Raw genomic sequence first — 26783 nt, 5'->3', positions numbered from 1 at the left:
CAGTCCGGATCCAATGTGATTTTCCCAAGCACAAGGGGATGAAAGCCAACTCCTAATAAATTCAGACATTATAAATTCACTTTGTGGTAAAAATCGTCTTAATACAAATAACTCTTATGTCTAAGAAAGGACAGGATTTATACTGTAAATACTGTATGTGTAACTTCAATTATTCTGGAATTCTTAATGTGTGAAATCATTGTTTGACTTCGGTACTCAAATTAAGCAAGCTAACCTTTAACAATAATTGGACAAGGCAAAAATTAACAAAGCTTCAAACATGTAGAAAGCAGGGGAGAAAAATAGATTGTTGTTATTGGCCTAGTTTTATGTCTTTGTTCATTATGGAGAAGCTGTTGGACAAAGGGATGAGCTTTGTATGAGAGGTTGTACAGTATAAGGGTGTACATTACATCTGAGAATGTTTATGCTACAGTGCGCTATGCTGATTTAACAGATTTTGAATTATGCAAATTAATCCCTTCAGGCTTGCTACATTGCTCTGAAACTGAATGTCTAATTGAGCCCCATAATGTTTTAGTTTAATTAACTCATATAAGATCTCTTTATTTTAGTTTATGGATCCTGGCTCCGTACTAGAACTGCAACTGCACTTTATACAACTACAGATGGTAAGTCTTTTTTCATATTTAGTTAAATCACAAGCCGGATATATTGTGCATCACTTCAGTGTGCCTGCATTTGAATACAGTTATTAATGCATGTTCAGATCCTAAACAAAAATACATACAACCACTGAAATGCATGAGGGGCCGTGATGTTAGAGATAAATGTACACTGGACTCATCTGCTCTAATTCTCTCAACACAGAGCATAATTCTGCCATTTAACAATATGGTCCGGGATTGGTCTGATGAGGTTATGATGGGAATAACAAGAAAAAATTGGTTACGATTGTGAAAAATTAGAGCCTCAACAACTAAAACTCCCCACAAAATGAATATGAACTTGGTGGGTATTCAAATATGTTTTAAATGGTCCCTAAAGCTGATTTATTTATTCATTTTTAGATTTAATGTAGTTATATTTACAGACAATAATGATTTATAACAAATAAGTTATAAATATCAAACAATTTAATTATTTTGAGATCCTATATTTATATCCAATACATGGATGCATGTTTCAAAGTCAGGGTTGATCTACAGTTGTATTTTTGTTCATTAAAGAATCAAAATGTTTTAAGACGTTGGACAGAGAGTTGTTACTGTGCTTACATGTCATTTGATCTGCTGTCCTCTTTGAGTTTTGGTCATGATTTCTTAAGCACAATTATTGGCTTTGAAAATTACACAAAGTCAATAAAATGATGAATGAAGAGGCATTTTTGTTGTCCAACTGAGAACCCCCGTTTTTCCCCCACAGACTTTTTTTTTTTTTAATACTAAATCTCATGCTATTACTATTTGACATTTATGTATTTAAGGCTGGGGTCATGTATACATTCTACATATTCACATTCTATACATCAATACATTTATATACATTTATTTGTCTTATCTTTTACATATTTTATTTATCTATCCATCTATCCATCCAGCTATACGAATGAATGACAATGAATGTAGTCTTTTGAAGATCTATGGTTTAGAGAGTAGCAGAATCGCTGGATAAAAGCATATTGTACATTCATGAATGCAACAAATACCACTGCTTTGTGTCTAACCCTCTAGCCCATTTAGTTCTTTTAACTCAAACAAAAATGTGTCATCTTTCAAATACACTGCCTGGCCAGAGAACTAATCACAGACTGCATTACAATAAGAAATAAGTATCCTGGGGTTCTTTTTATGGGTTGGAGATGGAGTTATTTCTTAGTGTATTTATTTATAAGTTTATCATGACTCATACTGCTTTTAAAAAAGAGGTAAATTCCACTTTATTTTTTTTTTTTTTACCACAACTTTGAGTGGAAAAGCAACTGAAAGGATTTAAATTGACATATTCTATTGCTTTAAAAGGAGTAAACATGTACTATGATAAACTGTAAGTTTTGGTAATTTACTGATGGTTAGGTTCAGGGATGGGTTGCGGTAAGGGGGTAGGATTAATAAAATATGCATTCCTGTTGACTGTACACCTTTAAATACAACTCGATTTTTTTCTCTTTTTTTCTCTTTTTTTCTCATTTATGCTCATTTATTTTCCACATAGGACAAAAGCCATACATATAGACAACAAGTGTACACAAATAATGTTTTATTTTGCTGTTATTGTTATTATCAGATGACGCCTGACATGATGCCAATCTGACTTGCCTGAGGTTAGTTTCTTACCAATTAAATTAGACCATTTTCCTGTCCCAGTTTCACAACATTTGATGACACAGTGTGTCCATGCTTTGCTCTGCTATTCTTGTGTAGTGCCTTTGACTATAGCCTGCTATAAATATTGGATAATTTGATGCACATGTTGTGTGCACATTTTTACATTGGATTTTCTGTTTATTGTTATAAAAAATTAATTGTAAAATAAATAATAATAATAATAATAATAATAATAATAATAATAATAATAATATATATATATATATATATATATATATATATATATATATATATATATATATATATATATATATATTGGTGTTTTTTTGCATTCATACATTAATATTATAAAAATAGATATCCACATTGGATGTTTTAGGCTCTTCTCTGACCACCTGTTCCCACACACAACTCATGGATGTAACATCTGCTACCACCTTCAAATCGGAATATAATTCCCTGCCGCAAGAAATCTGATTGGGTCCCGCGGGCCCTGCGGGAGTTCTGCAGGAATGCAGACCTCTATTCATAGAATCACATGTGCCCGTATTTTCAACAACACTTCCCGCTTTGGCCACTGGAGGAAGTAATTTGAATTTCAGTAACCAGAGAACAACAATTTCAGCAGCAGAACTTTCGACCTACTGTTGCCGAATTCACTGTGTAATCAGTGCACGTGACCAAAAGCCAGCTCCTAATAAGTTCAATTATTATAAATTTTCATATAAACTACATACTGTAAAATTGTGATCAATGTAGTCTGAATACATTTAACTTTAACTCTAACTAAAGCTGGTTTAGGTTTGACATCCACAACAAATTACGATCAGAGACAGCTCAAGTCGCTTCATGAACTTGAACCTGTCGTCCGTCGTGAAGCCCCGAAAACGCCCCCTGTTCTCTCCCATAGCTTGTCGCTCCAGATCAGCGATCGGAACCCAAATGTGAGGCATGTTACAATTGCGCTCCTGCCAGCGGCGGTCCTGTACGGAGTGATGGGGGGCAGGGTCCAGCATGCAGCGGGATTTAACGCAGTTTGCAGCAGTCACTTCCAGGAGGATGGACGTAGAGATGTGTAGCGCCTCCGTGGACAACCCCGTTACAGCAACGCTTATTCCTACAGTGCTTCTGAGAGGAGCAGGGAGACGGTAACTCGGGTTTGCTTGAACCTCCCCAGAGCTGGAAGATTAAAAAACACTAGGACATAGTTTCTTTAGAAGAGCGATTTCTTCATGGACGTCATTCTCTTCACGCAGTCTGTGGTAAGTGACTCACAATTCTGCTTTGAAAACTTCAGTAGTACGATTGGAGCCCACGGCGTTGAACGTGCTTGATGTCACTTTTAAGATGAGTTCGTTAGGAGTAATAGAAACGCAGATAGTTCTTAACTAAACAGCTGCAGTTACATTGTTGGCTCTTGGTTTTTGTCATGTCGCGTTTGAGGAACTAGAGCAATACTCTTTTTTTAATGTCAGTTTTATTATCAACTTTAAACTTTACATATCATCTTCAGGATTTGGAGGTAACCCTAATTTGTCTGGTGTGCAGTTCTTGAGTTACTCTGAGCTTGTCTGTATCATCTGTTCTGTCCTGTATTTATTTAGTTTCTGTTTGGCTGTGAGAGTGTAGCAACTGTGAGTGTTTTGTCTTACAAATGTCATATTTATGTCGAATGTGGGCAGACACCAATTTATCCCAGCTAAAGTAATTATGGTATCCCATTATCTTTGTTAATTACAGCATATGGGAGCGTCCTTCACAACTGGAGACAGACCCATTGTCTGAAAAGTCTTTGTATTCAGCTCTTTTCACAAATCCTTGTAGTTCATTCTCTGTAGGTTATATCAGATCTCACACTTGGCTAGTGATGTGTGTATACTGTATATGATAATTGTAAGCTGTTAATTAAGAGCACCCTGAATGTTATCTGACATTAAATGCTGTGTGAGTTTGTCACAAAACAATCTATGACCTACTTCAAAAGGTTTTGAGGGTCATTATCTGTTGCTTAGTTGAATCTCACCCAAAAACATGTCCATCTTACCCTAAAATTAGATTAAAAAAAAAATAAAAAAAATAAAATGCTGCTATTTTTGCATTATGACATTATTTCCATGATGATTAAGCATACCAAATTACAGTAAAACTACTGTATTACTCTAATAAATTTTTTTAAAGCATAAAGGCAGTACAGCAAATACTACCATGATGTATAAATACTTGACAATTTAAACAATACATTATAATTTTTCTGCATTACAGTAAAGAGATTTTTTTTTTTTTTTTTTTGCTTTACAGTTACAAGAATTGGAATGCAAAAACATCCTATTGGCCCTAAAAGAGGCTTAATTTTCTTTATGCCAGTTAGAGCGTCTTATTTCTTTCTTTTGTTTTTTAATATGACACAGACTATCTTTTGACGGGTTTTGTGACATTCACCTGCATACTCTTTAGACAGTATTTTAGATTGAGTTAAAAAACTTTCCTCAGCCAGGCTTTTTTTTTTTTCCCTTTTCTCCCCAATTTGTAATGCCCAATTCCTAATGCGCTCTAGGTCCTCGTGGTGGTGTAGTGACTCGCCTCAATCCAGGTGGCAGAGGATGAATCTCAGTTGCCTCTGAGACCATCAATCCGCGCATCTTATCACATGGCTTGCTTAGTGCGTTACCACGGAGACCTAGTGTGTGTGGAGACTTCACGCTATTCTCCACGGCATCCACGCACAACTCACCACGTGCACCACCGAGAGTGAGAACCACATTATAGCAACCATGAGGAGGTTAACCCAATGTGACTCTACCCTCCCTAGCAACCAGGCCAATTTGGTTGCTTAGGAGACCTGGCTGGAGTCACTCAGCACGCCCTGGATTTGAACTTGCAACTCCAGGTGTGGTAGTCAGCGTCTTTACTTGCTGAGCTACCCAGGCCCCCCAGCCAGGCATTGTTGTTTAAAACAGAAAGGCCTTTGTTTTATCTACTGTATGTGCTATATGACAAGTGTTATGGTAAGCATTGCAATAATTGTTTGGCATAGGCAATTCTTTTTTTGTTCTTGGTGACTGTCAGATTGTAAATCAGTTAAACGTCTATGTTTCAAATCATTGGAACAAGTTGTTAAAGTGAAGAAAGGGGGATTTCAGATTTCAATTACCCAAAATTATCCAAGTGTCTGTCATGTTGGGAGAGCCTGAAGTGCTTAAAATGCTCTACAAGAACACCTGCCATGCTTTTCCTCCTCTTGGAAGAAGCAGGCTTAACTCTGACCCACTTACCTGCCACCCTCACCACACTCAGCGCAGGATTTCTGTTTCTTCTATCAACAAAGAACGCAGAAGTTCTCTGACGTCTTATTAACTGAAAACATAAAGTCCCTTATAGCAAGACTCAGCTCTAGGAAATCATTTGTGGAAGTTGAAATATTCCACTAGACATGCTTCCGTTGTTATAAAGACACCATGTGTATGTGTGTATGTATGTATGTTTGTGTCTGTACGTATGTGTATAATTATTTTTATTTTTTATTTTGTATTATTATCTATGTCTTGCTGCTGTTTTTGTATTGTTTTTATATTGTTGTACACTGGAAGCTCCTGTCATCAAGACAAATTCCTTGTATGTGTAAGCATACTTGGCAATAAAGCTCATTCTGATTCTTAACATTGCCAGAGAAAAGTGAAGTTATCAATAGTCTTTGTTTGGCAAAGGCTTTAAAAGTAATTCAAAACAGGACATGCTGCCTCTATATGCCCTTGTTCTCATTGCTTTAAGCCTTCTTTATTGCTTGGAGGGTCTGAACTACACCTCTGCCAATGTCTACACCATGACACTGTAATTCCTGGCACTGCGCATGGTGTGCCATACCCAGCTGCTTACAGGCATCTCACTGGTTGCGGAAGAAGACATCATGTCTGGTCAGAGAGGAAATTATTGAAATATTAGGGTAGAAATGTGGGTCCAAGAAAAGGTTATAAACATTTAAAGGTTATAAAAAGCATCAAAAACGTTGTGTATGTAAATCCCTCTAGTCTATATGTCTTTCACCTGCTCTCCTTGTGATGTGTTTGTGTGCTGTCATGAAAACAAGGCATAGTACCAACCTTTAGGGTGAGTGATCTATGTGAGTCCATTTCTACAGGAAACCATCTGTTACCTCTTCATCATGTACATAATATACTGTATATATAACTATATGACTGGAGATTTGGCAAACTATTCTGGCAGTTTCTCTTCTGTACTTAATTTCAAGGCATTGCAAACATATGAAATAGCTTTGGGATTCAATTTAAAGTAATAGTTCACCCAAAAATGAAAATTCACTCATCATTTACTCACCCTCATGCCATCCCAGATGTGGATGATTTTCTTTCTTCTGCAGAAAACAAATGAAGATTTTTAGAAGAATATTTCAGCTCTGTTAGTCCTCACAATGCAAGTGAATGGTGATCAGAACTTTGAAGCTCCAAAAAGCACATAAAGGCAGCATAAAGGTAAAACATAAGACTCTGTGGTTTAATCCATGTCTTCAGAAGTGATATGATAGGTGTGGGTGAGAAACAAATACATATTTAAGTCCTTATTTTACTATACTATACTATACTGTATTTACTATATTAAAGTTATTTTTTTCTGAGTATTTACTCTCCATTGAGAAAGATTAAATGTAAAATACACTTTTGTAATATTTGACATTTCCTAATTCAGGGGTGCCCACACTTCTATGGAATGAAATCTACTTTTTTATAATGTTATAGTAGGAAGTTCTACCACACACAATATACACATAGTCGGTAGTGAAATTTAATGATTCTCTATGCCTATTTTGATATCACAACAAATAATTATATGTATTTTTTTTTATGTTAGCATTATTTTAAGTTCTCAAGTAATGATTCAAGAAGTCAATCATCTGTAATCAAATAAGAACAAAGAAACAAATGAATAAAAAAGCCATAAATAGTAAAAAATTTAAAACAAGAAAAAAAAAATCTAATTAGATACATTTTTTTAACAGCTTTAAAAAAAATTAACAGCAGTAGACTATCAAGTAAACATTAAGTATGAAATTAAATGTAACATAAAACTACTAGCTATTGGTCTTCACTCTTTGATTATATTCCATTAATACTTTTTAAAGCTATTCAATTTATCCAGCCAAGAGCAGTGAGTGGTTTATTTGTTTTCTTGGTATTGTTGTTTGAGCTGCAGATTTATTAGGTTACATTTACACTTTTTTTCTTAATTGGAAGTGCACATCGATACACTGCACATGCTTGTTTCACAAAATTTATGATGTTATCTCTTATATGTTCAGTGTGAGAAACATTCAGTGCTGGCTCAGGGAATACCGTAAATCTTTGATTTTGTTGCTGGAGTGCTTCTGACATTTATTAAATTCACTAAGAGTTTGGTGTCTGTATTTGAAATGAAAAATGGTATATTTAAGTGATTGGAGCGCAGACAGGAGATCTAGTGTTCCTGAGCTAAAGGCAGCCCTCTTTTAGACTTCTTTGCTGTGACATGCATGTATGTATGTGAACAAGAAGAGAAGTGTGTGTGGAAACAGTAGATCTGTAACATGTTGGGGAAAGAGCTGTCCATTAATATTCCTGAGAGAAAAATCAATGCATGCTGGGCTGCACTGAGAAGTTCTCATGGTTTCATCTTTCTCCTTCTCCTAATATATCGTATGGATAAAGTTTCTTGATGGAATTACAAATTGGAACAGTATAATATGCATTTCCTGGCCAATCCTTACCCAATGCTTCCAATCTTTACACCTTGTAAGATGTGTTTCGGGTGATTCGATCACATGTGGTCAGTGCTTAATACCGGTTAATGTTTTGTGATTGGGTCACAAAAACCACTGTGGAGGCGGGGGTGTGTCCGAGTGCCGATCTGTGGAGAGTGAGGTCCGGGGAAGCTGAGTGGTTAAGGATTTACACCTGTGCTAACACCTGTTTATATTCCCAGTGAGCTGTGGTGGAGATAAAATGGGAGGAAACGGCAGCAAATAAGAAAGAGAGCAGAGCTTCGAACTGTGTGTGGTTGTGTTGAGTCTTATGTTGAAAAGCGAGAAATTTGGGCAAATAAAGACTGTTTGAGTTGAACAAAATACGTTGTCTCCTGTTTCCTCATTCCCTGAATGAAGGAACTTGTTACAGTGGTGCTGAAACCCAGGATTGAAGGAGATTGCCGTCATGGAGTCCTCGCTGCTGGGCGAAATCGTAAAGACACTGGCCGGCATCCACCAAATGCAACATCAGGCCCTCCTGGAGCTGCAGGCGGAACAAGAACAATGATTCCAGGCCCTGATGCAAGCTCAGGCGGAGGAACGACAGGTGATCTGACGCTTACTGCCACAGGGGGGTACTCCAGCAGCGACCCCAAACGAACCCACTGCGCCCCTGATCACACTGGCAAAAATGGGGCCCCAGGACAACCCTGAAGCTGTTATAGATCTTTTTGAGCGTGCCACAGAGGGGTCATGGTGGCCCCGAACGCAGTGGGTGGTCTGCCTGTTGCCAGTGTTGTTGGGGGAGGCTCAGCATCAGCGCTTCCGGGAGCTGAAATTCAGGGACTTCGGCTGCCCGTTCGCGCAACAGCCCTGTGACAACTGTCGGAGGTGGTTGCTGGCCGATGACCGCGACGCCGATGGAGTCATCAACCTGGTGGTGCTGGAGCAGTTCGTCGACCGTCTGTCGAATGGAATGGTGGAGTGGGTCCAGTGCCACCTTCCGGCATCACTGGAAGAGGCAGTCCAGCTGGCAGAGGACCACTTGGCGGCATGTGGAGCCGGCGAATCCTGCTCTCTCCCTCCAGCTCGCTCTCTCTCGTCTCCTGCTTACTCATTCCCTGAATGAAGGAACTTGTTACAACCACATACGAAGGTAGTCAAAAATGTGTGTGACCACATCGCATTTAAGGTGTAAACGCTAATCTGACCTGATGCGTCCCGGACAGCAGCAAAGTGCCACCCCTCACCTGTCAATCAACCACTGCGCTAAAGCAAGAGTTTGAACTTTGCCGTTTACGAGCGGCTTTAAAAGGAAATAACTGGCAGAATGGAAAATTTAAAAAAGCGAATACATACTATACAAGCACCAGAACTTCACGGATCTTCTTCAGTGTGTCTGATATCAACATGCAGAGACACAGATGAGAAGCAAGAACATCTGAAGCTCAGCTTAATACAGGAAATCTACTAAAATAATGGATAATTCTTGTTGCATTTGTGCTTAGATTAAATTTCAGCTGCATCTGGGAGAAATATTACGCTGTTTTTTTCTGTCTTTTCTGATTTTGTTGTGCTTTATTATCATGTTTTAACACACTGACATAGTGATTGATGTATGTCATCAGTTATAAACAGTAATGTGTCTTCCACATGTGATTGGATCACCCAAGACACATCTTAATACCAGGTGTGAAAAGGGTCACAGGCCACATCCAATTTTATTTCCAGCATTTTTGAGTGAAAAATGCAAGTTCACTCACATGACGCAAACTGATAGGTTCTTTAAACTTGTTATCTGTCAGCCAATTGGCTCGCTCACGTGTGAAATGTTAAACCAATCGGCTGGCATGGTGTAAGCTGATAGGTCCTTTGACATGTAATCAGGAAGCCAATTAACTTGCATACTCTATTTTTGTCTAGCATTCAAACTGCTCAGTTTTGCAGGTAAGCCGGTTTCACTGTAGAGCTCTGTGATGGTCATTATGTTTACATGGACACCAGAAATCCGCTTATTGTGCCTCATTTATGAACCAAGAGCAGAACAAATTTTTGTGTAAATCTTTCGTAAAGCTGGTATGATGTAAATTCTCGGATTCATGAAAGTTTTCGTATTTTCAAAACGTTAGTCAGTATGATCAAAATTTGCTCCTGACCAGTTGTGCATAAGACATCCGAACGTGTTGTTTTCTTTCAGACAAACTGCCAATAAATAAGTAATGAAAAAATTAACTAATAATTAAATGATTGAAATTAACCTTAAAAACTTACATAAAAAAGCTTTTATTTAGAAACATTTCTTTGCTGCTTGCATTTTCCCAACTCTGCTTATCGTATTTCCAGCAGAAGTTCTTGATATGGGGTGAAGGTTCATGGAAAGACACAGTTTGCGTTTGATTTAAAAAATAAATAAATATTAATAATAAAATAAATAATGTCCTCTAACGTGACTGGCTGGACATTTTTTATTATTTGATATGAGCTATGATATGAGGTTGATATGAGGTTTCATAATTTAGTATAGGCATCGGTAAATCACGTTCAGTTGATAACATATGGTCAGTGGTAATGCTGTTAAACCCATAAATAAACACATCGCAGGCAGATACAACAGGGGAAAAAATTCACACTGTCGTATAGCTTGCAAATCTGTAATATCTTACAGCGCTTCGGTCAAAGACCTTCTTCAGGCGTTCTATCAATCTCTTTGAAAAAGAAAGTCTTGGATTTACTCAAAGTGTCTACAATGACGGTGGTGATGCGATCAACTGAACCAGAGAAGTGGACCTCCTCCTGCTGGCGTGAACTGAAAATGTTTTGCACTAAAGCTTGTCAGACCATTTTTATTGACCTCTCGGACTGTTTCATTCACAAAAGATCCTCTGATGACAGCAAAAGCATGCGATGACTGTTAGTTCCTCACTTTCTTTTTAGAATGAGCATGCGAGTGTTTGCTAAATCAATATTTTACGATGTGAATGCCTTCCATTAAAAAAAAACTGTTTATTTCTGTTCGCAGAGATGTTAAAAGCTTCCCATTCTCATTTACTAGCGAGTCTGAAGCCTTCCTTACATGGTGTTTTCATGGGCGTGGATTATGATCATTGTGAATGAACGTGCACATGCACTCTATTTATAGACGTTTGGAATTCACTAACATACACTCGTTTTACTAACAAATCTGGGGAATACGAAGTGTTCGTGAATCCGGCGGAAAGTTTTCAGGAAGCTCCTTTTTACGCGTAAACTACTCCCCAATTTTTTCATATATTTACAACATTTTCATGAATGAGGCCCATTGTGAGATAGCGGCTTATTACAAGAAAGCAGCATTCCCATTTATATGCACTGTGTAAGCATAGTATTATTACTATACATGCAGTTCAGTCAGTAAGCAGATTTCTCCACAGCAACGTAATGTCCCCGTGACGCTTGTGTAAATAAAAAACATTGCATCCAAGGAAGACTTTATTTTGAGATATTCCGAGTTGTTGCTGGTTTTTTTCCATCGCGACCTGCAGAGGAATTGCGCTGCAATAGTAGTGGGGTTTACCTCTTACATTAAACTCCATGATTCCCCCAATGTACGAGCGCATGTACGATATTTTACACTGGTGTGTATAAATGGGTATAGTTTATAGTGTATGTGCTTTTTCCCATTGTACTTCCAGAAATGTTACATTTTTTCTGCTGTGTGACTTGTTGTTGGGCTCCATCCTATGACTTTTGATATCTGGTTTGTTTCAAGCACATGCGCGCTCCTCAAAAAACTGTAGGAATGCAGCTAATTTGTTTACATGGCCATGTAAGCCAGGTACTCTAGGAGAAACCCAGGTGTGTTAAACTGCTTTCTCTTAAATCCGTGAAAGGTGCTGTAAGCGATTTTTGTATTATTTATTTATTTATTTATTTATTTTTATTTTTATTTATTTTTTTCCGTGGCAAAGTATGCAAACAATATTCCAGCTCTCTTAAAGATATTAATGAAATAAGTGTCCTGAGATATCCTCTCTCAGTGACAACTCTAGACTTTGTAAGCAGCAAACAAAAATGTGTCCGCGGAGTGCGGACATTGATGCTTTTCACCTGTCAATCATTATGCTCGTTCTCATAGTGTTCTCTTTGAAGCGGATCATTGAGGCTATGATTTGTAATGTTTATCAGTAGAGGGCGCTATTGTGACACTGAATTTTACAGGTACGGAACAAAAAATGCTGCTCTGGTTATGGTCGCAAAATTATCTCTGGAGGGTGGGGTTTTGGAATGAGGTGGGCTTGGCTAATTCAACGGCTCAGTCTGGTAAAAGCTTCAGAATGCTAAAATCGCTTAAAGCACCTTTAAGCGGTGTAAGGTGCATTCTTGTTTACATGATGTTTCAGAATGCTGCTTTCTGCAAAAACCCTGGAATAAACCTTTTTCTTAAGTGCATGTAAATGTGGTCAGATACAGTGACAACTTGTCCTCTTGCAAAGATGCCCTGTGAAGTAGCAAGACGTGATTCTTCCAGTCTGATGTAGCCGTTTGGCCATGTGCATGGTGAGAGAATGGCACACTGAACTTGTGCAGCATCTTGTGCTTGGCCTGCTTTTCATTAGTCAGGAATCTGCCCTGTCAAAGGGCTCTAGAAATCTGCACACCCCCACAATGAGAGAAACATTATGAAAACAGTGTCCATTTTGTACATCCCCTGATTTATGATTCTTGTCCTGTGAAAGATGCAAAGCATGCTGTATTTTCTCTCTGCCAGAGCCTCCTAGCTGAAGTCTTGTCCACACTAATATGTTTTCGTTTGAAAACGAAACTTTTTCTCTCTGTTTTGGCCTTGTGTCCACAGTGAGATGGCGTTTTTGTCCGTGAAAACTGAGCTTTTTGAAAACGCACTCCAAAGTGGATACATTTGAAAACGCCGTTTTCGCGTTGTAGTGTGGACTGTGAACACAGATACTTTCGAAAACGATGATGCATTTTTAGTCATGTGACCCATTCAGTCCAAAACAAGATGGTGGACGATGTTGTATCGCAGTTGTTTTGGCTACTCTCCAGTTTGATTGCGTTGTTAAAGATTAATGTCAGTTTGTATATACTTCAGTTTACATTTCTTCAAAGGAGACGGTATGTTTACTCGCAGTTGTTGTTCAGCGGCGGAACACGAGGACAGTTGCGTTTCAGACCATACATTGCTGCAACGTTTCAAAGAGGTGGAAAGTAAATAAATGCCTGACGGAAATGACGCATGTCGAAGCGTCTTACGTTTTACTCATGCGCAGTACAGGGACGTAAGCGTTTTCAGACGTTTCAGTATGGATGAGCAACTTTGTATGGAAAACGCTTGAAAACGCTAGTGTGGACGGAGAGCGTTTTGAAACGAAAACGCAGTTTTCAAATGTATCCGGATTAATGTAGACATAGCCAGACACAACACAGGGGTCTTGCATGTTTTCACTTCACTGTGTGTCCCATGCTGATGTGAGTTACGATAAGAGACAAGCCTCTGGCTCGGTCTGACACTCGACTCTTTCTGCTATGCTGCTGGCTTGTCCAGTGCAACTCCCACTCACAATCATAGTCATATTTTTTTTTTAATACAGTGTTATCTGCTATTTCTGTCTCTGCAGTATCTCTGATTGATATATATAGCTTTTCCACCATCAGACCCAATGTTTCAGAGCACGGTGAGTAATGGTTCCAGTCTGTGCTCTTGTAGTAGTAAGAGGTGGGCACATTGTGAATATTTTCAAAAAGTTACGGGTTAAAAGCCTACTTGTTGTTCTGGCAGCTATACGTATCATTACTCATTTCAGGTGAGCATACGCAAAATCCTTAGAAAGATAGGTGGGCATATGGCGTATGCCTGCGTGTGTCCTAGACTACACTACTGGTTCCAGTAATATTTTCACTTTAACATGGTTCAGTACAGTATGTTTACAAACAGTTCTCAGCTGCTATTTCTCAGCACAGTTAGCTAACTGCACCCAACTGTGCTGGTAAAACCTCTTAAATGATTGGTCATTTGCTCGGTTAGTCTAATTCAGATTGTGCAACACCAGTGTGGAAAAATAAACCGTAACTGTGCCAGTGAGTCTGCATCAATACGGAACAGCACTGTTTTACAAGAAGCGTTCTGTCTGATGGTGGAAAAGTGCCTGAAGAGTTGCTTAGTAAAACTGATTTGATTTGTTCTGTGGGGTCAGTGACGTGAAGCTAATTTTTAGGTGATTTTTAGGTGATTTTATTGTGGTTACTTAAGTAACACTTAAGGGCTATTTTCTGCAACACCCTTAAGTTTAAGGGAAACTTTAGGGTGCTCTATAGGGAAAATGTCTGGCGAACCACATGGCACATTCTAAAATTAGAAACAATTGTTTTCTATGAATTTACCGCTCAGATGCAGGGCTGGCCCGTGGCATAGGCAACATAGGCAGTTGCCTAGGGTGCAAAATGACAGACAGGCGCCACACGAGAGTTTTTTTTGTTTTTTGTTTTTGTCAGAATTGCGCACTCTCGTGACGACTGTTCACCCCTCTACCCATATATTGAGCACTAGCGCTACGCAATTATATTATAATCGGATCCTTATCATATGTGGACAAAATGAGTGAAAAAAAGAACCAAATTATGTAGAAAAAAAGAGCAATATAAAGTTAAGAATCACAAGTTAATGACTGTTCATGTCAGTCATTGATGTTTATTTACTACTTTGAAATAGCTTATTTAGAACCTCTTAACTGGCACGGACACTGTGGGCCGTTTTTGCTTGTTTTATTTAAGTTTAGTGCAAGTTAAGTGCAGTGTATTTTCTTTAAAATAAACTTAAACTTCTAAAATGTTGTTTTAATTTAAGTTATATTGCTGCTTGCTTTCACTTCACCAAAAAACTCTTAAGTGTCTTCTTTTAAAAGAGACCATGATTAGGACTGTAGTCTAAAGCATTCATGCTAAGCACCCTCAAACGAACCTTAGAGCCCCCTTAATTGCAAACCAGTGCAAACGTCATGGTTACTTGCGTAACCTCCGTTCCCTGATGGAGGGAACGAGACGTTGGTGTCGATGTAGTGACACTAGGGGTAACTCTTGGGAGCCCGAGACACCTCTGGTCTTTCATAAAAGGCCAATGAAAATTGGTGAGTGGTATTTGCATGCCACTCCCCCGGACATACGGGTATAAAAGGAGTTGGTATACAACCACTCATTCAGATTTTCTCTTCGGAGCCTAACGGTCATGCACACTGAGCTGAATTCCCACGACTGTTCATTCACCTCTGCTGGATCTGACGGCACATTTCAGTGGCTTCTCCCTCCTCTGCACTGGTGCACTGCAGAGAATGCCCCTGGGCGCTTCGGCAGAAATAAGAGTATATTTCTCTAAAAGAGTAAAAAGGGGGTGTCTCGGGCTCCCAAGAGTGACCCCTAGTGTCACTACATCGACACAACGTTTAGTGAGTGACAGATAGGGAACTGCTGCCCATGGGTCGATTTATCATGAATATTTTTATTAGATCTTTCATTGATCTGGCTTTGGGACCTATCGCGCATCCACAAGCTTTTAACATGCTCAGAGTTGCCAAATAATAGATGCAAAACTCCAATCAGAGATTTATACTTGCACAAATAGGAAACATTTTGCCTTATGTCATACTTAATTCATGCAATCTGGCAACCATGTATGGGAGTGTGCGCTTTCTCTCTCCTCTTCGAAAAAAAATTAAATGCTCAATAGTGCAATATTATGCTAAAAGAAAAGTGTGATGCAGCCACTCCGTGTCCATTCATGAGCCTGCATGTGCTGTTTAGTGCCAAGGCTGCTAGCAAACCTTTTCAGTGATGAACTTTAGTAAAATCCCAATAGATCTTCGCATCATGCACACACGGAGGGGACACGTGAGCAAAACGAAGTGAGAGAGGAAAATATTTGTTCTTTGTGTTATTTGTAAAATGCTGAAGTCACTCACACCTGTATGTGAATGTTACTCTGGCAGTAATCATTTATCGGTGTCATGCAGCCTGTTTTATTCAGTTGTGTGCTGAATGGGATGCCAAACAAACCATTGATGAGACCCACATCATGACCCATGAGCGTGTAAACATGTTGATAATGTTTTGAGAATAAAACAACTTTGTCCACTTTGCGGCCAACATTAAAATAAGATTTTAGAATCTATAATTTCCGAATATTTTATTATACTTTTGAACCAGACTCCTGATATAGAGTGTTAAATTGAATACTAAATTACCACAGCATTGAAGTATGGTAAAATAATCAATTAATAATTTATTCAGCCTTTATCCAGTTTTACTAACACATGATTGAAAAGTAGCAGCAAAACTTCAAGCAATCACAGAGTGGTCCCATCCGTCTGTATACACTTGAGTGCACTACTACTTCTGGCTTAAAAGATACAACTATGTAGAAGTTTTTATCTTCTCTCTTCCAGGATCTACTTAATGGCTGATGTGGACCCTGTACCAAAATAATTGCACACCCCTGAACTGCACCACCCTCAATTTAATATGTAAGACTAATACTGTAAATTGACAAGCAGATTTCCTTGAATCCCAGCAAACACACAAAAATCCCTGCATATTGTGAAAACACAAAATGCTGCATCAATGTATGTCCTAATCTGCAGGTGCAGCATTTTGCTGTCATTTTCAGTGACAGATCATGTGAAAAAAAACAAGCAATAAATGTTTTGTACATGGAAAAACTGTTAGCATTTAAACATGATTTAATCTACTAAAAAATTTGTAATTACGATACATCTCCACTTTATACAGAGCACCCCCACTATTTTCAGAAGCACCTGATTTTGATCTGGGGGGCGCCAATCGAAAATCTTGCCTAGGGCGCCAACAGTGCCTGGGCCGGCCCTGCTCAGATGCTCGGCGTCTGTCGCGGCGCCCAGCTACAACTCCGGAGGCTGCTCAAATTTCTGCCGTTTCAAAGAGCGCAACTTGCATATTTTCCATTTAAATTCAACCCAAATCATTATCAAAGGACATAGATTATTTATTCTAGCATTGTTCATTCTTGAAGTAGGGAAATCCTTGGTAACTTTTGTGTGTACTGTCTGCCACCTGATCCGCATCGGTGTTCCCTTTGTTTGATACCTGTGCCGTGTCCTAGCTGCGATGCGGCGTGGTGCTTCTCGTCCGGTGTGCGACTGCGACTGTGCTTTATGCAACCGGGCATTGACCTGTTCACAGAACTTCTATTTGTATCACTCCACAGCACCCATTGATGACAGGTATTCTTGTTGCATAGCAACGTTCTGTTTACTGCCAGAGATTATATTTTCTGGTGGAAGTATAGCATTTCATAATTTTTCTTACAAAATATACCATTTTAGTTAACATTTGTGTCCTTAATATTTTTATTAAGTGGTGACCGTTTTATAAAAGCATTAAGGCACTCGTGGCTGTGCCATATTGTGAATAAAGTCACAGATGAATGAGTTGCAGGCACTCCGCTTCGTGTCGTGTCTAACATTGTCCTTCAGCCGTGACTATATTCACAATATAGTACGGCCTCTTATGCCTTATTGCTTAATTAATGCATGGTATCTAGCAAAGGATTAATATATTTGCATAAAACAAGTTATTAGCTTTACATAAATTAATAGTATTTAAATTAACCACTGAAATTGAAATCATTTAGCAAAATCATTGCTTTCCATCAACTTTCATGACGACATGCCTCTACCAACATCACAATTCAGCAGTTTGGGTATCATCTAGAATTTCAAGTTTCCCACTTGTAAATACGACTTCGCTTGGTCATTCATGTGCTTGGAAATAAAAATTACAATATTTCTGACTCCATTTAAAGGCCGCAGGGGGACTCTTGTAGACTGTGTATCAAAGTCAGTAATCAAAAGCTTCAATAAATATGTTCTAAGAGTTTTTTTTTAAACAAATAAAACCAGTATGAATAAAGATAACTAATTGGGTTCAGCCTACTGTAGATTTTTGAGAACTTGGCACATGCACTTTTTTTATGAAAACGCTTATCTTGAAAATTCTCATTTGTCATTGACCCATGTGCTTTAGAACATAGTTCACATAAAGTTCATGAAGAGAGCAACTCAGTTATAGAGCTGATGAAATCCTATACTGACATCCCCTCTGAAGGCTTTTACCGGCTATGTAAGATAAAACAGAAATCAATCTTTAGTGGAATTTACTGCTTGTATAAATGATGGATCAATGAGAACCTCCAGTTAAAAGATTGCAGATCACTTTGGAATAATGCTTCTCTGTCTTTACACAGCTAAGTGCATAAACTGAGGGCTTATGCTCTGCCCAGTCATGCTAATACATAACAGTAGGCTCTCAAGCATGTCTAAAGAGCTGCGTAGTCTTAGATTGTCCTGTCTTGTTAGGGGATTACAGTCCTCACAAAACAGCACAGCGCAGCAACTTAAACAGCCCTTGTTTCATGTCCCTAACCACCCCCATCCCACATCCAGGCGGTCAGACAGACTCATTAGCCTTCTGTAAGTTACGGCTTTGTAGAACGCTGTGAAACTACAGCATGTGTTCACACTTAATCTCCAAAAGCCTGAAGTGACTGCAGTGAGGTTGTTGACCTTTCCCAACGGCCTCGGTAACCTCTCTACTGTTCCCATGTTGAGAGGCATCTGTAAAGTGCGTGGAGGTAATGGTGGACTCTAACAAGGTGATGTGGTGAGGTCATAGTGTCAGGAGATGGTCTACCAGACACAGTACTGTCTTAGTGTTGTCCATTATAGCTACATTGTTCAGGTAACTGTCACATTGAGCCAGCACTAAAACTAACAGGCCAGTATTCAGCTTGGAATGTGTTGACTGATGAAGAAAGTATTTGGCAGGATAGCAGTGTTTAAGAGTAATAGACAGGACAAAATGCCAGGGTCTAAATTAACTACACATTTTTCTGACATTCCATTGGCTCACACTGAGGTATTGTGTATGAAAAGAAAGACCTACTTTTTTTGGCTGTGAATTCCTGCATTGGCACACAAACAATGCCTGAATGCTCAGACATCTTGATTTACTTGTTCTCAAACTCGTGTTTTAAGTGGATTTAAATGGGATTCTGAAGGTGAAGATCAGTTATTGATACGTGCCGAATGCCATCTGGAATCTAGAGTTGCACATATAGTTAACATATAGTAACCCCCCTCCTCCCCCTTCCTGCTACTCAACCTGCACTTGAGTGTGCTGTGTCTTCCGGAAACAAAAGATAAGGAAAGCACAGGGCCCAGACAGTGTTTCACCCACTTATCTAAAATCCTGTGCTAACCAGCTGGCCCCCACCTTCACACTGATCTTCAATAGATCACTGGAGCAGTGTGAAGTTCCATGCTGCTTCAAACGCTCCATCATCATTCCTGTCCCAATGAAACCAAAAATCACAGGACTTAATGACTACAGACCCGTCGCTCTGACGTCTGTGGTCATGAAATCATTTGAGAGACTGATGTTGGCCCATCACTGGACATCACTGGACCCTTGCTACTTCCCCTTCAATTTGCTTAGCGAGCAAACAGGTCTGTGGATGATGCAGTCAACATGGGATTGCATCATATCCTGCAACATCTGGTCAGACCAGGGACATATGCAAGGATCTTTTTTGTGGACTTTAGTTCGGCTTTCAACACCATCATCCCAGCTATTCTCTGGACTTAATTACACTCACTCTCGGTTCCCACATCTATCTGTCAGTGGATCACCAGCTTTCTGACAGACAGAAAGCAGCTAGTGAGACAGGGGAAATTCACTTCCAGCAGCTGTACAATCAGCACTGGTGCCCCCCAGGGATGTGTGCTCTCCCCACTACTCTTCTACCGGTATACCAATGACTCCACCTCAAAGGACCCCTCTGTCAAGCTGCTGAAGTTTGCAGATGACACTACTGATTGTGGACTTTAGGAGGAACACCCCAACATTTACCCCGCTCACCATTCTAAACAGCACTGTGGCAGCAGTGGAGTCATTCAGGTTCCTGGGCACTACCATCTCACAGAACCTGAAGCGGGAGACCCACATTAACTCCACTGTGAAAAAGGCCCAGCAGAGGTTGTACTTCCTTCGCCAGCTGAGGAAGTTCAACCAGCCACAGGCACTGCTGATACAGTTCTACTCAGCAGTCATTGAATCTGTCCTCTACACTTCAGTAACTGTCTGGTTTGGTTCAGCTACGAAATCTGACATCAGAAGACTACAAAGGACAGTTCGGACTGCTGAGAGGATTATTGGTTGCCCCCTGCCCCCCCTTCAAGAACTGTACACTTCCAGAGTGAGGAAACGGGCTGGAAAAATCACTCTGGACCCCACTCACCCTGCCCACTAACTTTTTGAACTGTTGCCTTCTGGACGCGCTACAGAGAACTGAGCACCAGAACCGTCAGGCACAGGAACAGTTTTTTCCCTCAGGCTATCCATCTCATGAACAGTTAAAACTGCCCCATTGAGCAATAATTATGTGCAGTACACAGCTTAGTCTATTTATATTTATCCAACAAACAATACCTCTTCTGCCATTCATTCACTTGCATCTGTATATAACAGATTTGTATTTGTATATTGTACATATATATACAGTACTGTGCAAAAGTCTTAGGCACATAAGATGTTTCACAACAACATTTGTCTTAGGATGGTTATTTATATCTTCAGCTTTAGTGTGTCAATAGGAAATATAAATTTCAGATTTCTAAACATTCCTTTTGCAAATAGAATAGAATAGAAGAACAGGGAGCCCTGCAACAGATGGCATGGCCCCCACATTGCCCCCCACTGAACATCGAGTCAGTCTGGGAGTACATGAAAAGACAGAAGCAGTTGAGACAGCCTAAATAGATATTAGAACTGTGGCCAATTCTCCAAGACCTTGGAATATCCTGTCTGCCAACAACCAAGAAAAACTGTGTCCAGATGTACCTAGGAGAATTGTTGCAGTTTTGAAGGCAAAGGTGGTCATACCAAATATTGATTTAGCTTTTTTTAAGCTTACTGAACTTTGTGTGATGTTAATTGATAAATGAAAATTATTTATGGCATTATATTTGAAGACATCCTCACTCTGCAACATTTTTCACAAGTGCCTAAAACTTTTGCACAGTACTGTATATATATTGTTTTATTGTGTATTGCTATACTGTATATACTTATTTTCTATTCACTTTTTATTTTTATTCTATTTTTTTTTAATTATTATTATTATCTCTGTCTTGTTGCTGTATTGTTTGTGCACTGGAAGCTTCTGTCACCAAGACAAATTCCTTGTATGTGTAAGCATACTTATCTGTAAAGCTAATTCTGATTCTGATTCTGAATTCTGATTCTGAAAAACAAGAGTTTGCTCAACCTAAACTCAAACTTACCTGGGTAGCCACTGAAACCGACTTTGTGCAACAGGCCTCCAGTCTTCCAAAGGAATATGATATGTTTTGGTGAGAAACAACCTAAAATTTAAAAGAATAGTTCATCCAAAAATTATAATTCTCTTATAATTTTCTCACCCTCATGTCTTTCAAACTTTTATGACTTTTTTTCTACTGTAGAACACAAATGATGATATTGCCATAGATGTATGATGTGTTTATGTTCATTAGGGCTGGGCGATATGCAAGAAATATTTTCACAATATTTTTATTTAAAAATAAAAAGTAAACCTTCAGAGTTGCATTCACAATGCATGCTAAGTAAGAACTGCTGCATGGAAATAAACTAGTGAGATGGACTGAGGTCATTAGCACCTTTGTCATAAATGACAATTCTTGCAAACTGTTTTCAGATGATTGAAACAGAAAAGAAAGAGTCAGAACCATTTACATGTGCGAGTTCCACGAGACACGCAGGTGCTATTGAACCTCTTAACAAAGAGCGAATCAGACATGCGCATCAACGGCTTTTCTTTCATCTTTTCTTCAAAATATAATGAAGTGTTTTTCTACAAACATGTGTCTTTGTGTCTATAAATATTTCTTGTCATTTGTTACTCCAAGACATCTTACAGGTCACCCGCCACTACGCATGAAATGCTCGCATTTGGCTGGTGGCAGGTGTTTATTTTAATACACTGTGCTACTGTTTAATATTTTTGCTGACTTCCCAGCTCCATGGTTTTGTTTCTTTCCAAAATTGTTGATCATTGTCTGTCAATAAGTGTTACAGTCAGCATCGGGATATATGTCAGATGTCCATACAATGCAAGTCAGTAGGGTCCAAAACTTTTAAGCTCCAAAAGCACATGAAAGGCAGCTTAAAAGAAATCCATATGACTTGAGACTGTCAACGGCAAGATTGATAGTGAATAAAGACTTACATTTTTAAACGGTATAACCATATAAAGAGTGCATGTGTGTGGGGGTATGTAAAATATAGTGCTTAGTTTAATTGTGGGAAGTAGGGGTACTGTGAGCCCCCTGTGGCTGGAGTTTAGTGGATGAATCTGCCAGAAAGCCTGTAGTGCTGTTCCCTCTTTGCTTTTCTCTGCAGCCCACTTCATCAGTTAACTCTCATCCGCTCTCACTCTCTCTTTTCTTCTTTGGCACAAAATGGAAAAGTAGGGGTGTACCATAAATGACCTCTATGAATCTTGCCTCTGCGCAGATTATTCACATTTTACCATAATTGCGAGCAGCTGAAAAATGATGAGAAAATTGTGTGTTTTTGTTTCTCTGTGGTGTCCATCTCTCTCCCTCTCTCTCTCTTTTCCCACCCCTTCCCACTGGAGCCAGAAGTTGAGGAATGGCCTTTTTTGCTGTTGATGTTTTCACAGCTCCGCCTGTGAGCTCTGGAGTTTAGTTCAAGCCCCACAGTAATTTTATTACCTCTCTCATCAACAACACAAATACTAAACCTCTCCTCCCTCCGCATAACTCACATTTATGTCAGTTCAACCACCTCAGACAAAAAGTTCCCTGACATTTCCAGTAGAATTGGTTTAAAGCAGAAAGATTTCTCTGACACGAAGCATTCACGGCTGAGAGATGAGCTGTCATACAGCAATGATGAGGGCAAACCGAATTGCACTGAAGTGCTCTTGATTTAAATGCATGTTTGGTAGATGTTTTTCTTGTTGCTCAGGCACTCTGTCTCCTCCACTTATTTTAGTGACAGGGTTTGATTGATGGTGTATTTAATGAAGGAATCAAAGAAGTGTGTGTGTGTGTGTGTGTGTGTGTGTGTGTGTGTGTGTGTGTGTGTGTGTGTCAGGTTTTACCTACTTCATCTATCCTTTAGTCACAAGGATATTTGTGGGGAGTTGGGGACTAACCAATGATTTAATGGCTAATTGGCCAAATGGCTGATGTCTTGTGTGAGGGTTAGGGATAGAAAATATCATTAATATAATAACAGTAAAAGTCAATGGAAGGTCCCTATCATGATAGAAAAACAAATTTGTGTGTTTGTTTCAGGGGTGGTTAGTCACTCATTTAGTACTTATGAAAAAATCAAACAAAAAGAAACAGTGTTAGGAATATCAGATATTGATTATTAGTTTGGGAGTTTAACTGTTTTAACCTTCTTATAAGAACGAAACAATCATAGAGGATAAAATACTAAACTGGATTAAACTGGAAAACGATCAAAAGTACTGTAGGCTAAAGCATAGTCAAAACTGTATGTTATTTAGGTTTCTGCATAACTGCATATCATGGCATTTATTTACATGCCTCAGAACACCTTCACATTTTGTGGGACTATCACACACTCATTTCCCTAAAGACAACAATTACGCTGCAGTTGATGGAGGAAATGCAAAATGTATAGAAAGAAAAGAAAAAATTTACAGATGGATAATCTGTGTAGATATGTTGAGATTTCTTTATTTCCTACTGCCACTGAACCTTTAGAGGTTTACCGCTACGATTGATATATGAGAGTTTACATGCATAGTCCTACTCTATGAGTGGTGGTGGCGTAGTGGACTAAAGCACTGAACTGGTAAGTGGAAGGTTGTTGGTTCAATCCCCACAGCCACCACCATTGTGTCCTTGAACAAGGCACTTAACTCCAGGTTGCTCCAGGGGGATTGTCCCTGTAAACAGGGCACTGTAAGTCACTTTGGATAAAAGCATCTGCCAAATGCATAAATGTACTCTGATTGTGCTTTATAGAGCTGACAGTGTGTAAGGCCATGTAAACGCCTTCATTTTTTGGGGTAAGGTCATAAATGGCTTAAGCAAAATATGATTGACACAGATTTTTGCCTATTACCTCAATTTTGTGTTGCATTTAAACAACTTTACCAGCATTCTTACCAGCTTATCCAATGTGTTCAAGTGTTGTGCGCATGACTGTTTATGTTTTGATGTTAACAGCAGAGAATAATCAGATTATTTAAAATCTCATGTAAACACTGTTTTTCGTTGTCTGATTTGTTTTTTTTAATAAGCAGATTTTTGGTTGTTATCAGCATATTGCTGTGCATGTAAGCACACTCAATGTCAGGAACACAATGGCAGATAATCGAAAGTTTATTTGTTCACATCTTGACCCCGTTTACACCTGGTATTAGGATGTATCTTGGGTGATCTGTTCACATGTGGTCAGGCGAGGCACATCACTGTTTACATCTGGTCGCTTAAAGGAATAGTTCTCCCAAAAATGAAAATTCTCTCATTATTTACTCACCGTCATGCCATCCCAGATGTGTATGACTTTCTTTCTTCTGCAGAACACAAATTAAGATTTTTAGAAGAATATTTTAGCTCTGTTGGTCCATACAATGCAAGTGAATGGGTGCCAAAATCTCCCAAAATCACATTAAATCAGCATAAAAGTAATCCACATTACTTCAGTGGTTAAATCAATGTCTTCAGAAGCGATATGATAGGTGTGGGTGAGAAACAGATCAGTATTTAAGTAGATTTCTGCTAGAAATTTTTCTCTCTGACCAGTAGGGGGAGATAAGCATGAAGAATGTGAATCACCAAAAACACTTAAATTTTTTATGTGAACTATCCCTTTAAATGCATCTCCTGTGACCACTTGTGTTCGGATATCGAGGGGAGGGTCTCTGATTTCATAGATACATAAATTGTGTTACTGCATGATAATAAACAGAAAATAAATACAATAAAAGTCATAAAAGACAAATAAAACGCAAATAAAATAAGTGTGCTGTTTCTCCCAGATGCAGTTGAAATTAAATCTAAACACAAACGCAACATTTCGAGCAGAATAAACCTTTGTTTTAGTGAAGTACCTGTATTAACCTGAGCTTCAGATATATAATAGCTTGTCATTTGTGTCCCTGCATGTTGATATGAGACACACTTGAAGAAGTTCTGTGGCGTTCTCATGCTTGTATATATCTCCGCTTTCTAAAATTTTCAGATTGGATGGTTATTTCCTTATAATGCAGCTCGTAACCTGCAAAGTTTAAACTCTTTTTTTTTTTTTTTTTTTTTAGCGCAGCGGTTGATTGACAGGTGAGGGGTGGTGCTTCACTGCTGTCGGGGATGCATACAGGATGGATTAGCGTTTACATCTCAAATGCAATGTGGTCACTTTTTTGATTACATACGTATGTGGTTTTTGTGGTCATATCACAAAATATATTTGACACCGATCACTGTGATCGGATCACCAAAATGCATCTTAATACCTGGTGTAAACAGAGTCCTTGTTATTTATACTAAATAAACCAAAACCCACAAAAGGCAAAGTGACTGTTCAAGCAAAGTTTGACGAATGTGATGAATTTTGACAAATGGGTTTTCGCAAACACCACAATTTGAAATCAGCCATTATTAGCACTCATTCTGAATTGTTATTGGAGCCTATTAATCGCCAAACCGATAAATCGGTTGACTTTTAGATATAGTATGACCTCCTCTTCATGCCTAAAGCATTAATCAGTCCTGAATGTGAGAACTTTAATCAGTCTGAACCTTTCGGAGGGCAAATGTGAAAAGTAAGTCAGCTTTAATTGAGCACCCCATTGTCATTGGAGCAGCAGGATGCAAGGTGGACAAAACCAGCCAGAATGTGGTTGGTGTACACAGTCCACTACAGCCTACCATCTCTGTGTATCGCTGCCAAATAAGTCAAGATTACTGAGGTATTGATTTAAGTGCACTTTGATTGATTGTGCCATCTTTGATGAATAATCCTAATCAAGTCTGAATCAAAGTTCTCAAGTTCTGTATCATTGAAGTATCAACCTGAGTCTCAAAAATTGTCATAAAAGTTTGTCCTGGGATCTGTTTCTCAGGAGAAACATCTGAAGCAAGAGTCTTTGACTTAAGCAAAAGTCTCCATTATTTTCCATTTAATCTCATTGCTGTCTAGAAGAAACAATTAACATTTTATCTAACTAACATTTTATCTGTTTTTTTTTTATTATTTATTTTTTATAATTTTATTTATATCTATCAATATGACATAAATGGAGTTTCTATGAATCATTCATTTGAGATGTATAGAAGCTGTCCTGCCACCTTTAATGGTGAAGCTTCCTCTCATTTTTTTGTGCTGCATAGCAAAAGGATTAGAGTCAGTTACGTAACTCCCCCTGGTGCCTCTCCTCATGCCTGCCCGTCTGGAGCAAAATATCTCAATAATGATTTTTTTGGTTTATTTTTGCGGAATTCGTGCACTGCTTTTGTTTATTAATGCATCTGCCTTCTTTTCATTTTTAATTAGAAGGTGGGAATGATGGAGGGAACAGAGGTAGAGGCATTTATAGAGTATTCTGCTGTTGGCCTGCCCGCTCTGTCTCAGCGAACCATTGCGTTCTGTCAGACACCATCAGATCGCCATATGGACTC

General features: G+C 38.8%; 1 protein-coding gene across 3 annotated transcripts in view; it reads left to right on the top strand.

The window, feature by feature from the left end:
• Window positions 1-3217: 3217 nt before the first annotated feature.
• Window positions 3218-26783, top strand: part of LOC127413688 (leucine zipper putative tumor suppressor 2 homolog) — a 104804-nt gene continuing 81238 nt past the window's right edge. For all 3 annotated transcript variants that reach the window (XM_051651010.1, XM_051651011.1, XM_051651012.1), the window contains exon 1: window positions 3218-3550. In XM_051651010.1, the coding sequence (XP_051506970.1) occupies window positions 3521-3550 (30 nt within the window). In that variant the 5' untranslated portion in view covers window positions 3218-3520. The remainder of the gene's footprint in view (window positions 3551-26783) is intronic.

The sequence above is a fragment of the Myxocyprinus asiaticus genome, chromosome 23, assembly GCF_019703515.2.
Source record: "Myxocyprinus asiaticus isolate MX2 ecotype Aquarium Trade chromosome 23, UBuf_Myxa_2, whole genome shotgun sequence".
Lineage (NCBI taxonomy): Eukaryota > Metazoa > Chordata > Actinopteri > Cypriniformes > Catostomidae > Myxocyprinus > Myxocyprinus asiaticus.
The sequence above is the reverse complement of the archived record's forward strand: the minus strand, read 5'-3'. Positions and strand labels throughout refer to the sequence as shown.